Source organism: Fusarium keratoplasticum, chromosome 1 (genome assembly GCF_025433545.1).
Source record: "Fusarium keratoplasticum isolate Fu6.1 chromosome 1, whole genome shotgun sequence".
NCBI lineage: Eukaryota > Fungi > Ascomycota > Sordariomycetes > Hypocreales > Nectriaceae > Fusarium > Fusarium keratoplasticum.
The window spans coordinates 1,983,430-1,995,481 of NC_070529.1; the positions used below are offsets into that span (position 1 = coordinate 1,983,430).

A 12,052-nucleotide genomic window follows, 5' to 3' on the forward strand; every position below is an offset into this window, starting at 1 on the left:
ATCAAGGAAGCATCCATGGTGAATCAGCCGGCTCATCGGCCTGTGGGTCGCGAGATTGTTCCTGCATCTGACACGGCCCCCAATTTGCCTTAGTGTGAGTGGCTGGCGCTTCTCGGCGGTCGAGGGGCCCTCGTGTTTGTTTTAGCGACTTTTTGGCCATCTTTGTAAGTGTCGTCACTCTCCGTAGACCGCCTAATTCCCTCGAGAACAGGGTCGGGATTGTTGCCCATGGCCATCCATCGACTGGTCCAGGCCGTGAGGCGCAGGTGTCCCTCTTTTTCTGCGGGGGAAAGCAGCCAGCAAAAGCCGGGGCGAAAGCTTGTCGATCGGATCTTTGGCTGGCCGAAACAGCTAGAGCCATGGCGTGCAGGCGATATGAGTCGGCGCGCGAGCGCAGATTGCCTGCCCCCTTCAGATCAGATCGTATAATTTGCTCTTCGTATTCTGTCTGGTCTGGTCTGGTCGCACGGCAGTTGATAGCCCAGGGCCCTAGAACTTTCTGGCTTTGCGCATTGCATTGCATCTTCCAAGACCACCGACTGCCCCCGCAGGGTTTCATAAACCGACTGATTCGAGCGCAGAGCCTGTTGTGCTGTCACCCAGTCCCGCTATGTCTTTGTTTTCCAGCCAATCCTCCAGGTCGCTCGTCGCGGGATGGACTGGGGTCTCAACGGGGGCAAGGTAATGTCGATCCGTCGGCTGCTTGCTTTCTTGTTCAAATCAAAAGCTATTTCGCCCGTTTCTTGGCCCTTGGCTCTGCTGAGGTTGCCCGATGCAGGCCCCTATTCCGGGCCAGCGAGCGAGGACTTTTGCCGTAGGATTAGCCATTAGCCTCTGGTGTTGTCAAGTATACGGCATGGACCTTGTTGGCATTTGTTGTCGATGTATTCATTGCGAGCACAAATGACTTGGCATGCATGTCATCCGAAATAGCACCCTTCAATGGATGTTCCTGGATGCATCCAGGGATGGATGGATGTCTCAAGACACGTTGGCTGTATGGTGTTGTCGCTGGATATTCAAGCCATCATGTGCAGCTTCCGAAACAAGCACTTACAAGGATCTTAATGGAAGGAGTGGCGGGAAACCGTTGTGAGACGCCACGTCATGTGACACCGCGAAACGCATGAGCGACTGCTTAACGCGGTGTGGCTAAAATTTTCAGCCTCGTAGGTACTGGGGAAGCATTGACGACCGTCGAGATAGTGAAAAAGATGCTGCGGTCATCAACCCGTCGGTATGTGTGTCGGAATTGCATTTCCCATGGCCGCAATAGATCGGGGTCTTCTCTCCCGTTGTTGGTGCACTCATTGAGTACAGCGCAAAAGGTTGGTTTCTTTCTTGGTGGCTCGCAGTAACATCAGTTAATCTGATTTTTCTTGCAGTATTCCACCACAACCCAACGTCTTCAAAATGGCTTTGGACCAGCCAACATCCCCAAATCTAATCCCCAGCCGCCTCTGCCGTCCTCTCTTCAGAGCCAAGGACCGATCAGAAAAAGACTGCAAGGCTGGGTGCCCGAAGAGGATGAACGGATTACTCAACTCGTTCCCGACATGACTTTTTGGTCCAAGGTGACCAACAGCAACACCCGTCCCCAGTCAACAGGCTCGACAGAGATGGATCATTTCAAGTCTGATACCGCCGGTATGACCGAGACAGACGAGGCTTTCAACAACGAGGATGTTGAACTTGCCATTGTCGGAACCAAGACCAGAACTCCTGGTGATCTCGTCGAGATGAAGTAATGGTCCCCGTCTCTTCATCCTAGCTCAACAGCGACTAACACATTAGCAGACAACCTGGCTCTAGAACTCCCCTCTTTGGTGTTTACCTGGGATACTTCGGCAGTCGTCATCACTTCTACACAAACACGGGCAAATGGGTCATCAGCTTGGGATTTAATGCCCTCTTCACCATCTCCAAATTTGTCCCCGCTGATGACTTGAAGCCAATTCTGGCCTTGATCCCCAGGGATGTCACACCCGATGACTTTGAAGAACTCCGCAGGGAGGACAAGGGCCCTGGCCGCGAAGCCGGTGCTGACCTGATTCAAAAAATGCGGGCTTTCACTTTGGAAGCTGACAAGGCATATCAAGCCAGCCTCAATAGCCTGGATAGAGCAAGGTCCCTGGTGTCGGATGGCAAGCGGACCAAGTACCTGAGCCTATTCGAGCTCGCCGACATTCTCTTGCCTCAGTCCCTCAAGAAAGGCAAACGATTCTCTCCCGCCGCTCTGTACGCCGTCCATACCGCCCTCTACCGGAACGATTTCATCTTCCGGCCTCTCAGCCCATCCGCGGATTGTCACCGACGGGATCATCTTTTCGAGATTTTCCCGTATCAAGATCTCATGATGATCAACCGCGTTTCACTCATGGTCCGCGACTATACCATGACAAGGGGCAGGAACCTGAAGCCTCCCACTGACGAAGAACTCGCATGGACAGGGTTTGGTAGCTTTGTTCTCAAAGCAAGGGAAGTTGTTCTCGCCAATCGCCAGAAGCGATCCTGGACACCGTACGGGGTACTCGCCCCTTCGCCAGGGGTAACTATTGAGACAGCGGAATGGTCAAGGAAACAGCTGGATTTCATACGCTTCTTGGAGTGGTGGGCAAGCTACGACCTTTTTGAAGACTCGTCGCGCTTCCATGCAGATGGTTCTCTGATTCTCCGGGCACTTGACCTCTACGATAACGCCACTTTGGATCAGCGAACCGCCTGGACTTTTCTTCAAGAACTGGGCATGATTCCTCCATGGGAGATCCCGTCACGCTACAAGGTTCGATTCCCCGGCGTCAAGATCGAGGGTGGAGGCGGCCTCCAGAGAGAGGTCCCAGCCCGGCTAGAGGACTCGACACGGCCAGACATTGCAGAAGGCTCAAGGAGGCAGTGGACTGACGATATGGTCTTTTGCATCGACGCTCCTGAAACCATGCTCATCGACGATGGTGTCTCACTAGAACGTACAGAGAAACCAGACGAGTTCTGGATCCATGTGCATACCGCCGACCCAGCATCGGGAATCAAGCCAAACTCTGAGTTGGGCAAGTTCCTGGAGCTGATTCCAGAAAACATTTACCTTCCGGGACACTTCCAGGCCATGTTGCCGGCTGATATCAGTCTGGATCAGTCAGGAGATTACAAATCGGAAAGCCTTGTCGACCAGTACTCCTTGGCTGCCGGTCGACCAGCCCTCACCTTCAGCGCCAGAGTCAACGAAAAGGGAGATCTCCTCGACTACAGGGTTGAGCCAGGAACTCTTCACAAGGTCACATATTTGGATCCCAAGGACGTTTCCAAATTTTGCAACGAACCTCCGCCTCCCCCAGCGTCCGACAAGAGTCTTGCCGTTGGACAACTGCCGGACAAGGCAAAGACGGTGCCAAACCGGCCGATGATGTCGGCAAAGGATCTGGACGAGAAGAACAAGGAAGACCTCCTGACGCTCTATCGCTTGGCTGAGGCGATCAGAGGAAAACGGCTTGAGAAGGGAGCGTGGCCCTCGTTTCTGCCCGGCGCCTCTGTCACGGTTGCCTTTGAGGACGTGCCAATGACCCAAACTGCGGGGACAAAGGTGCTGCCCCCGGACCCGTACATCAAGATCGGCTACGACTCGTTCAATGGCGCCTCGGTTGTCTCCAATACCATGGTTCTGGCGGGCGAGATCGCGGCTCGGTGGTGCTCTGACCGCAAGATCCCGGTCCCATACCGAAGAGATGTGCACTCGAAGGACAACTTTGAAGCTATCTATAACTACGCCACCAAGGAGCTATATCCTCCCCTCGAGAGGGGTGTGCAGCCATCACTGGCGCAGCGTCAGCAGCTCTCACGTCTCACAGGCGGCGTCGAGATGTCGACGGAGCCCGGGCCATACTTCATGCTGGGTCTGGACATGTACGCCAAAGCCACATCGCCTCTCCGCCGCTTCTCAGACCTAGTGGTCCACTGGCAGGTTCACGCGGCGCTGGCACACGAGCGGGAGGTGAAGCGGCGGATTGACCCCGAGGTGGACGACTTGAACGGCATTCTCCCGTTCACTGCGGACACTCTCCCCAACACCATCAGCCTGCTACACATGCGGGAGAAGATGGCGCGGACCGTCTCGCAGGGCACCAAGGAGTGGATGCTCATGGCGCTCGTGCGGGCCTGGAAGTTTGAGAACACGATACCACAGCGGATGCGCTTCAAGGTCGAGTCCCGGTGGCGGCAGGGCGTGCTAGGCAAGCTGGACCTGTTTGACCTGGATGCCATCATGACAGTGGACGGCATCGATAAGCTCATGCTCGTCAAGGACATCAAAGTGGGCGATCAGTTCGACGTTGAACTCTGCGACATCAACGTCCATTCCCGGCAGATCTTTGTCAAAGCGCTCAAGCACAACGGCCAGGGTCAGAGCCAGAGCCAGCCGGCGCACTCCCCGGCCGCCTCGGCCCCGGACCCAACCCCGTGAGCTACGCCGCAAGGGCTTTTTTCCCCAGCTGGTCGCCGTCACCGCCTGGAGGGCAAGACGTGGGCTTTTCCGGAGCGGGCTGGACTTGACGGTCAGCACAGCACAGCACAGCACAGCACAGCAATGTTTATTCCGGCTCTTCCTCAACGTCAGCACACACCCCTTTCCAACGGTCAAACGTGGAGCGCCCCGACCGACGTGGAGCCTCCCCCGCATTTGCACATCGTGCCCCCCTGCGTCAAGAGACATGGTCCCCTAGTCGGCCTCCCCAAGACGCCAAACCGCCAATCTTTCAGTCAGCCTGGGGGGAACTAAGACTTGACTGACTGATGCGGGAGCTTGTGGTTGGATGAAAACTGCTGCACTGTACACTATGATTCAACAAAATCCCCCCCCGGTACCTGTCCGAGCTTGGAAGCTCAGTGGAAGATTTGCATTCCCAGACCAGGACCCTGCCAGAGACGTACGTCACTATGTACGATATGCGTGTACGATGAACAGATGGTGACTGTGGAAAATAACGATGGAAACGAGATGTACAGTAGATCACCTCACCTTTTTAAAATAGATAGGAACAAACAGACGAGACAAATCGGTCCAAACATCAGGCGTCGATGCCCAGTGTCCATTGCATCAGCTCGCCATCGTTGATTCTTTTTGATTCCCCCGCACACCCGTAACCCGTCCACCGCCAGACTTCAAGGTCAGCAGTCTCACATCCTCGGCTCTTCTGTACGCCATGTCCGCTATCTCACCTTGAGCTTTCCTTTTCACCTTGCAGCTTTGTCTTTTACTCAATTGGACATGGGAGCCTGGTGTAATTTGGGGGCACGTGGAATGAGGTCACGCGCGCTGAAAGAACAGACCAGCCTGCGTCCAATTCCCCCAACAATTTTTTTCACACGCAAATCGGGGTCGGTCCTGAAATGATCCACGTCGACTCGGTGTTGATTGGCCCTGGGCGGTGGCAAAGTCAAAGTCAAAGGCGACCCCGAATAGGCAACCGGAGCCAAAGTACACTCTGAATGGTTGGCTTTGACACTGAGTGACTGAGTGACTGACAACACAACAATGGCAACAATAACCACTCTCATAGTAGCAAATAGCTAATATTAATACTCATTTTCATGATGATATTATGCTTGTTTCCATTTTAACGCTTTTTGTTTTTGCCAGTCCAGTCCGGCGAGCCTGCGTGCATAAAGAGCCTAGGTACTCGACTAGGTAGTAGATCCCATCCCTCCTATGTACAAACAAACACACCAACGCAACGCAACGCATGCACTCAAGAGCCTGGTCCTGTTTCCGTTTGCCCCCCTCCGATTCCGCCTTTAGCCAGTAACTCGCCCCTTGACCGTTACCGTTGAATCGCCGTAGTCGCCAGAAAGAAAAAACAGTGATGATCCCTTTGCCCTTTGCCTGACCGTTCCTTTCCATTCCTTGCCCTGGGTCCGTCCGTAATCGCCCGAGAACCGCCCTCGAGTCCCTAGTATCCACTTTCCGATGGGATATCATGAAAAAACCTGCCACAAAGGAGAGGATGGGAAAAAAAATTATAACGCCGAGTATTCCCCGGTCCCTTGACCGCGTGGTCCGTCGATATCCGTTTCCTTCGCCCCGACGTAGAGGGCCGGGGCTCGGGCCTGTCGTGTCACAAGGCAGCCTGGTCCCTCGGTAAGAAACCAAGGCGACAAATTGACTGTCTCATCAGGTGTCGATATCTTTGTAGATACCCAGTACCGCCTGAAGAGTGGTCCACGATGCCTCGTAGGATCCTCCTTGTTGTCAGTCACCCGACTTCCACCACTGAGCACCTTGCTTTTCTTTAACCGTTTCGTCTTTCTCCGCTTTGTTTCGTCCAGACCGTGTATGATGAATTCAACTGAAAATCCAGTGTCGCTTTTCCAAGAGTCGTAAGGTCGCCGGCCTGAGGGTTGAGAGTCCCCAAGGCCAGGACAGGTAATAAGCATGGCTACAAATGCCAATGACTCTCGGAGATGCCAGTATATAGTGATGCGCTTTTCTTGTTGTCTCATGGCGTCGTTGAATCTCACAGTGTGTATGTGTGAGTCACAAGCTTGATAGCTTGGTCGAATTCGAGATGTGTTGCTAACGAGGGCCGGGTGCCATGGACCACGCGTGGTTCAATAGCCTGCCCGGCTAAACGCTCAAGAGTCCTCCTATTACTTCCTCCAGCCGACGTTCCAGATGACGTGGGCGATGTCGCGAGCGGTGTTAACTGTGTCGATAACACGGCCGAAGATGCCGTCAGCTGATGCTGTCTCTCCCTCCTCGTACGGCATGAACATGCCCGAAGGCGTTCGTCGCATGCCAGCAGGTTCCTCGCACAGGCTACCAGAGGAAATCGACCTGTGAAGGCCGCCATTGGACTTCTCTGCGGGTGATGACCAGCCAGGGCTGGGGCTGCTGAGCAGCGCATCGTCGAAGCTGTCTTCGTCATCATCCTCACCCATGAAGAACTTGCCAGACTGCCTCGAGGGTCGAAGTGTCTCTTGTGAAGATGAAGGGGACATGATCGGGCTTCGAGAGTGCTTCATAGCTGTCTCTCGTGGTTCGGGAGTGTCTTCCCGGTACTTGAGTGTGGTCGACGGCAGCATAGCAATCGTCTTTCCCTCGGTAGGCTTAGCCTTGATAGTCTTGCGTCGGAGGATTGGTCGCTTCTTCGTCTTCATACGCTTCATCATCACACCGTCGTCTGAATCACTGTCCTCTCCAAAGCGGTCCGTATCCACGTCCTCATCGTCGTCGCCCTTAACATCGACAGCAATGCATTGCTCGACTTGTTCATTGAAGTGAATGTGCTTTCGCTCCGAGTTGGGAGATGTGATTCCAGATGACTCAGTCGAGGGAGCGACGCTGCTGCTCTCCCCACTTAACCGTCTCGCTGGGAATGGGTAGGCCAGGTAGTCGGTTGTTGAACGCCCGAGATGAGGTCGTAGGATTCCTCTAGTCTCCTGTGCCTTGACAGCCGCTGTGGCTTGCTTGAGCAGAGAAGCTGTTGATAATGATCGCTGAAGCATCACTTCAGACATGCTCCGCTTCTTCAGGATTGGCTTCTTGGAAAGGTTCACAAATGAGTCAGTCTTGGACAATGACACACTGGAGGGCTCGGTCTGAGTAGAGTGCAGGGCCTTTTGGCCCGACTGCAGAGGGCCATAGAGCCAAGTCACATCGCAGTCCTTGAGCCTTGAAGATGTAAGCGTTTTCGTTCGGCAATGCACGGATTAAAGGGCTACAAACCAATTGAGCGACTCGGGAGAAATGGTTTTGAGGTTGTTCTTGGCCTTCATCCACGTTCTCCAGGAAGCATTTTCTAACCGCGCGCTGTTGGCAAATTCTCCACGTCGCGTCACGACGTATCGCCATGACGACCAGATATCTTCCTCCTTCCACTCATGGGATAGGTAGTCGACTTGGCGAGAAGGTCTGCTCGAGACAGCTGTGTCATCCTCCGCATGCTCAGCTTGATCAGGAGTGTCTGGTCTTGAGGTATCGTTGGAGCTCTCTTCCGAGTTCTCATGGTCCGCAGGTGAGACTGTATAGGAATCACCGGTTCGAGGACTGGGGGGTGGCTCTAGGTTGTCGTCATGGTGAATTTCCGGGCGGATCTCAGGGTGAACATAGAGCTTTTCTTGTCCAAAAGTGGGAAACATGAAGTGGTCTTCAGGCGATTCCGAAAGGCCAAGGGGGTCGTCGTAATCTGAGGCAATGGAGAGATTGGTGGCAGGAGTGGATGCGTAGGAAAGGTCGGCGGAGTCGGCGTGGATAGTACGGGGAGATGAGGGAGCAGAGGACGAGTTGGAAGTGGCGTATGACTTGGAGACGGATTTATAGTGATCGCTAAGACGAGAGGTCGAAGAGAAAGCTGCAGATGATGACATGAAGTTGGACTGGGAGTGCGAGCGCCTCAGGGAGGACGCGGCGAAATAGTCGTTGTCGTCGGAGGGTAGAACGACGGCCATGATGACAGATGAAGTGAGGTCCGCGGATGGGACCTGATTGACGCCGCAGCACCCGGGAAGGAAAGGTGAAGGGGAAGTTCGTTGTGGTTAGAGACTCATGAGTATATAGAGTGCAGTTGCTGGCGGATCAAGTTTGGATGGATGGATGCAAGAAAGAAGAATTCGGCGTGGGTACGAGGTATTGAGGATGGGATGGGGATTGCCGACGGGGGTGGGGGCAGGCTTATAGCAGTAGCGCAGGAGCAGGAGCAGTGCGCAGCGACGACGGCGAGCGAGCGTCGGCCGGGGCCCGGGGGCAGGTGGTCAAAAGTTGTTTGGGGCTAGCTTCTAGCGTACGAAGTAGCCTGGTGGACTTGGGTGTGGACGGACGGCGAGCGAGTGATGGCAAGGATGGGCCTGAACCTGGTCGAGGCGTGGTGGCGTTGGAGCGATTGTGCCCCCCCAGTCCCAGGGCGGTGACGACTTTCGTGGGGCAGGCGTTGGCACTTCGGTCGCAGGCCGGGTGCGGAGACTTGCGCCCGCTGTGCTGGTATTGGGCAAGCTGGCGACAGAGGGTGCTAGGGGTGTTTGCCCTGTGCGTGCGGTGCCGTGCAGCACGCGGTGTCTTGTCGGTGGACGAAGGATGGATGGTTGACCCTCTCGATGATGGATGTTTGAAAATTGGTCGAGGATTGGAGGAGAAGGAGGGCAGAGATAGGGACAGGCCGTAGCGTATTATAGATGAGGTAGGTACAATAGGTAGGAGGTGAATAAGAAGGAAGAGAAGTGAGTGGGTGGGACGAAGAGGGGGAGAGCCAGAATAAAGCCTCCAGTCCAGTCCAGTCCAGCTCCGGGGAAGTACCAGCACTGGATGAAAGGGAGAGCGGAAGAGGACACTGGCAAAGATAAGGAACGAGAACAAGCGCACTGCCGAAGAGAGTACTCACTCTGAACTGTGCTCAGAACAGAGACGAATGGATGGATGGATGGTAAGGTACTGTGCTGTAGGTACACGACGGAGGATAGCAGAAAGTCAATACAGGTGAGGGACCGAGGGCAGGATCCAGAGGGCGTCGAATTAAAGAATGCTTAATCCGAGATAGTAACCCACGTACGTACCTACCGGTACGGCAATTGAGGGAGAGAAAGAGGGGGAGTGTCGCAATTCAAGAGGAGAAACCGTGTGTCTGTGACTGCTACTGCTACTCGCTGCTACTGGGCGGGAGAAGACGGGATCGCCCCTTTTGGCGGTTTCCCTGGGGGCCTTTTCTTGGGGTTCCATCCATGGATTCAGCAATTCTTATTCTCAAGCTTCCATGGCCGGCAGGTCAATGCAGAAGGCGTGCAGACGTGCAGATGCCGGGGTAGAGTGTGCTGAGATCAATGAGTTTCAAGGCCTCTCTGGTGTCTATTTTTTGGCCCGGATTCTGTCCTCTTGCTAGGGTCATCAAAGACCCCCCTGCAAACGGTCCCAAACAAGCACCGACAAAGAAGAGGCTGATGGTACCCAGGCATGCTTCCAGGCCAGGCCAAGCCAAGGGACCCCAGGTCTCTCTCGTAGGTTCCTTTTAGCTCCTCCTGGCGGATGTCTCGCAAAGTGGAGGTCTCGCTTTTCGATCCATGGGCGCTTCCCCACTGGCCTGGCCGCTCGGCTTGAATTGCGAGCAGGAGCCACTTGGGGAACGAGGGCGTCTCTCTCGTCTGTACCGTAACACCGGACATAGCCCTATACTGTACGGAGCCCGAGTTGAGAGAGGGGTACATAGGCGCGCGCAGTAGGGTCAATTCTCTACGGTATCCAGGTGCGCCGGCGGTCTACGCTTGTGTGGGCAAAACTGTGTAAGATGGAGATGGATGATGAGTAAGGATTCGAGACTGGAGAATCAGGAGAAGTGGACGGGGAAATCTGGAGATGGATGGAGCGTGGCCAAATTCAGGGAGAGGATAAGGGCGAGACTGGTCAACGTCTTCAAGGTCAGGCGTGGGGTTAGGAAGTTTTGGAGCAGCAGATCAACGGCGGCGACAACAGGGTTGGTATCAACCAGGCTGGATGTCGCGATTCCAGCACGCAAAGCAGCTCACGGACTCGCACCATGGCATGGCAGAGAGACGAGACCTGATATCTCTGGTTACACAATATCTCCGGGGGGAATGGGGGGATGAGCGTCAGGTAGGTAGGGGGCGTGGGGTGTGTCTTTGAAAAGCGTGGGTTGTCCCAGCGTGGGGGAGTGTCGTGATGGTGAGAGACAGTTAACGGGCTTTTTTATTGACAAGAGAAAAAGAGGAGATTTGTAGGCTGCCCACGCGTCTGTGTGTGTGTGTGTCTGTGTGTCCAGGCCAAAGTTCATGACCATGATGCGCGCCTGAGTGAACCTAGGGATATCCGGCTTCTCCAAGCAAGTCGAGAAATGTGCTGGATATCCAAGGCGAGTGGGATAATCACCAAAATCAAGCCTCAGATTCATCATCCCGTTGCATATCTCGAGCTCCCTCGATGCAACATACAGTCCAGCCGCGTCGACGTAGAAAGGACCAATCCGGACAAGATGCCATATCCCTTTGGCCCGCCCTGACTTACCCATTGAAGTTCTCGGCGCAGGCTCAATGCTCGAACCTAGATAGGCCGGTGGATGAGTGATGCTTTCATTACTTACTCTCAAACAGAAGGACGGCAATGTCTGTTAATCCATGCCATGCGAGCTTGATGCGATGTGATGTGATATGATGCGGACAAGATGGCACGCTGCAGAACACTCAGCTAGGTGTTCGAAACTCCACCGCAACTAAGCCCTCCGAATATTGCGCACAGCATCTCCATGTGAGTAAGAGCGTCCCGTCCCTTTACCGAGTGCCCAAGTAGGTAGGAGTTTGGGGTCCCACAGTGACAGCAATTGAATCAATCATCCATCTACAACCCCCATGACTCTCCCCTTCTCAATGCTCCCGTGTCTATGGATATGAGATGAAGCGACTAGGTTGCTTGCGGGGTCAGAGAGGCCCAACCCACGGCTAAACAGTACCAAAGCAATTTGCTACGAAGGTAGCTCTCCCCACCCCGAGGCGATTGCAGGGGAACCCTTCCGGGCGCACCGCCGCCGCGAAAGCTCTGTGGCTCTGGTCTCGGACGTGGCCGAGCGAGTGAGCAAGAGGGCATCACGAACAGAGAAATCACCAGTCAGTCTCCTGACCGACAAGGGCGCCGTGTAAGTGAGGGTTTCGGGACGAGGGCGCGCGTGACCAAAGAGTCGCCGAGACGGGCCTTCTGAGCCTCCGAGGCTTCCACTTCAGCCTCACTTAGAAGAGAAGCGGAGGGCAGAAAAGCACGACATCGCATCGAGTCCCACGCGACGGGACGGTCACTGGGTCAGGTCTTGCTTGTCTGGTTATTTCGCTCCGTCTCGTCGCCCCGTGCATCCGCTCTCCTGGTTTTGCCTGGTCCGGGCGTTGTCGCCAGGTTAAAGAGAATTTTTTCTTTCTTCTTTAACCCTCGTCTCCCTAGTTTCTCTTCGGGTTCAGGTTCAAGTCCGGGATCCTCTCCCCGGGCGGAGCACCAAGAGGTCTCGTGCGAAGCCCAAAGCGGAATGGGGATACGATACAGATACATGAACCATCATGACAAGCAACTTGTTTTTCTTTT

General features: G+C 54.7%; 2 protein-coding genes across 2 annotated transcripts; one reads left to right on the forward strand and one right to left on the reverse strand.

The window, feature by feature from the left end:
- Positions 1-1,196: 1,196 nt before the first annotated feature.
- Positions 1,197-4,453, forward strand: NCS57_00058900 (RNB domain-containing protein; the record flags this gene model as incomplete). Its single annotated transcript, XM_053050673.1, has 3 exons — positions 1,197-1,328; positions 1,386-1,744; positions 1,798-4,453. The coding sequence occupies exons 1-3, from the start codon at positions 1,215-1,217 to the stop codon at positions 4,451-4,453; spliced, it is 3,129 nt and encodes a 1,042-aa protein (XP_052919188.1). The 5' UTR covers positions 1,197-1,214.
- Positions 4,454-6,636: 2,183 nt separating this feature from the next.
- Positions 6,637-8,436, reverse strand: NCS57_00059000 (DUF1752 domain-containing protein; the record flags this gene model as incomplete). The annotated part of the gene is made up of 2 exons (XM_053050674.1): positions 6,637-7,660; positions 7,715-8,436. The coding sequence occupies 2 exons, from the start codon at positions 8,434-8,436 to the stop codon at positions 6,637-6,639; spliced, it is 1,746 nt and encodes a 581-aa protein (XP_052919189.1).
- Positions 8,437-12,052: the final 3,616 nt, after the last annotated feature.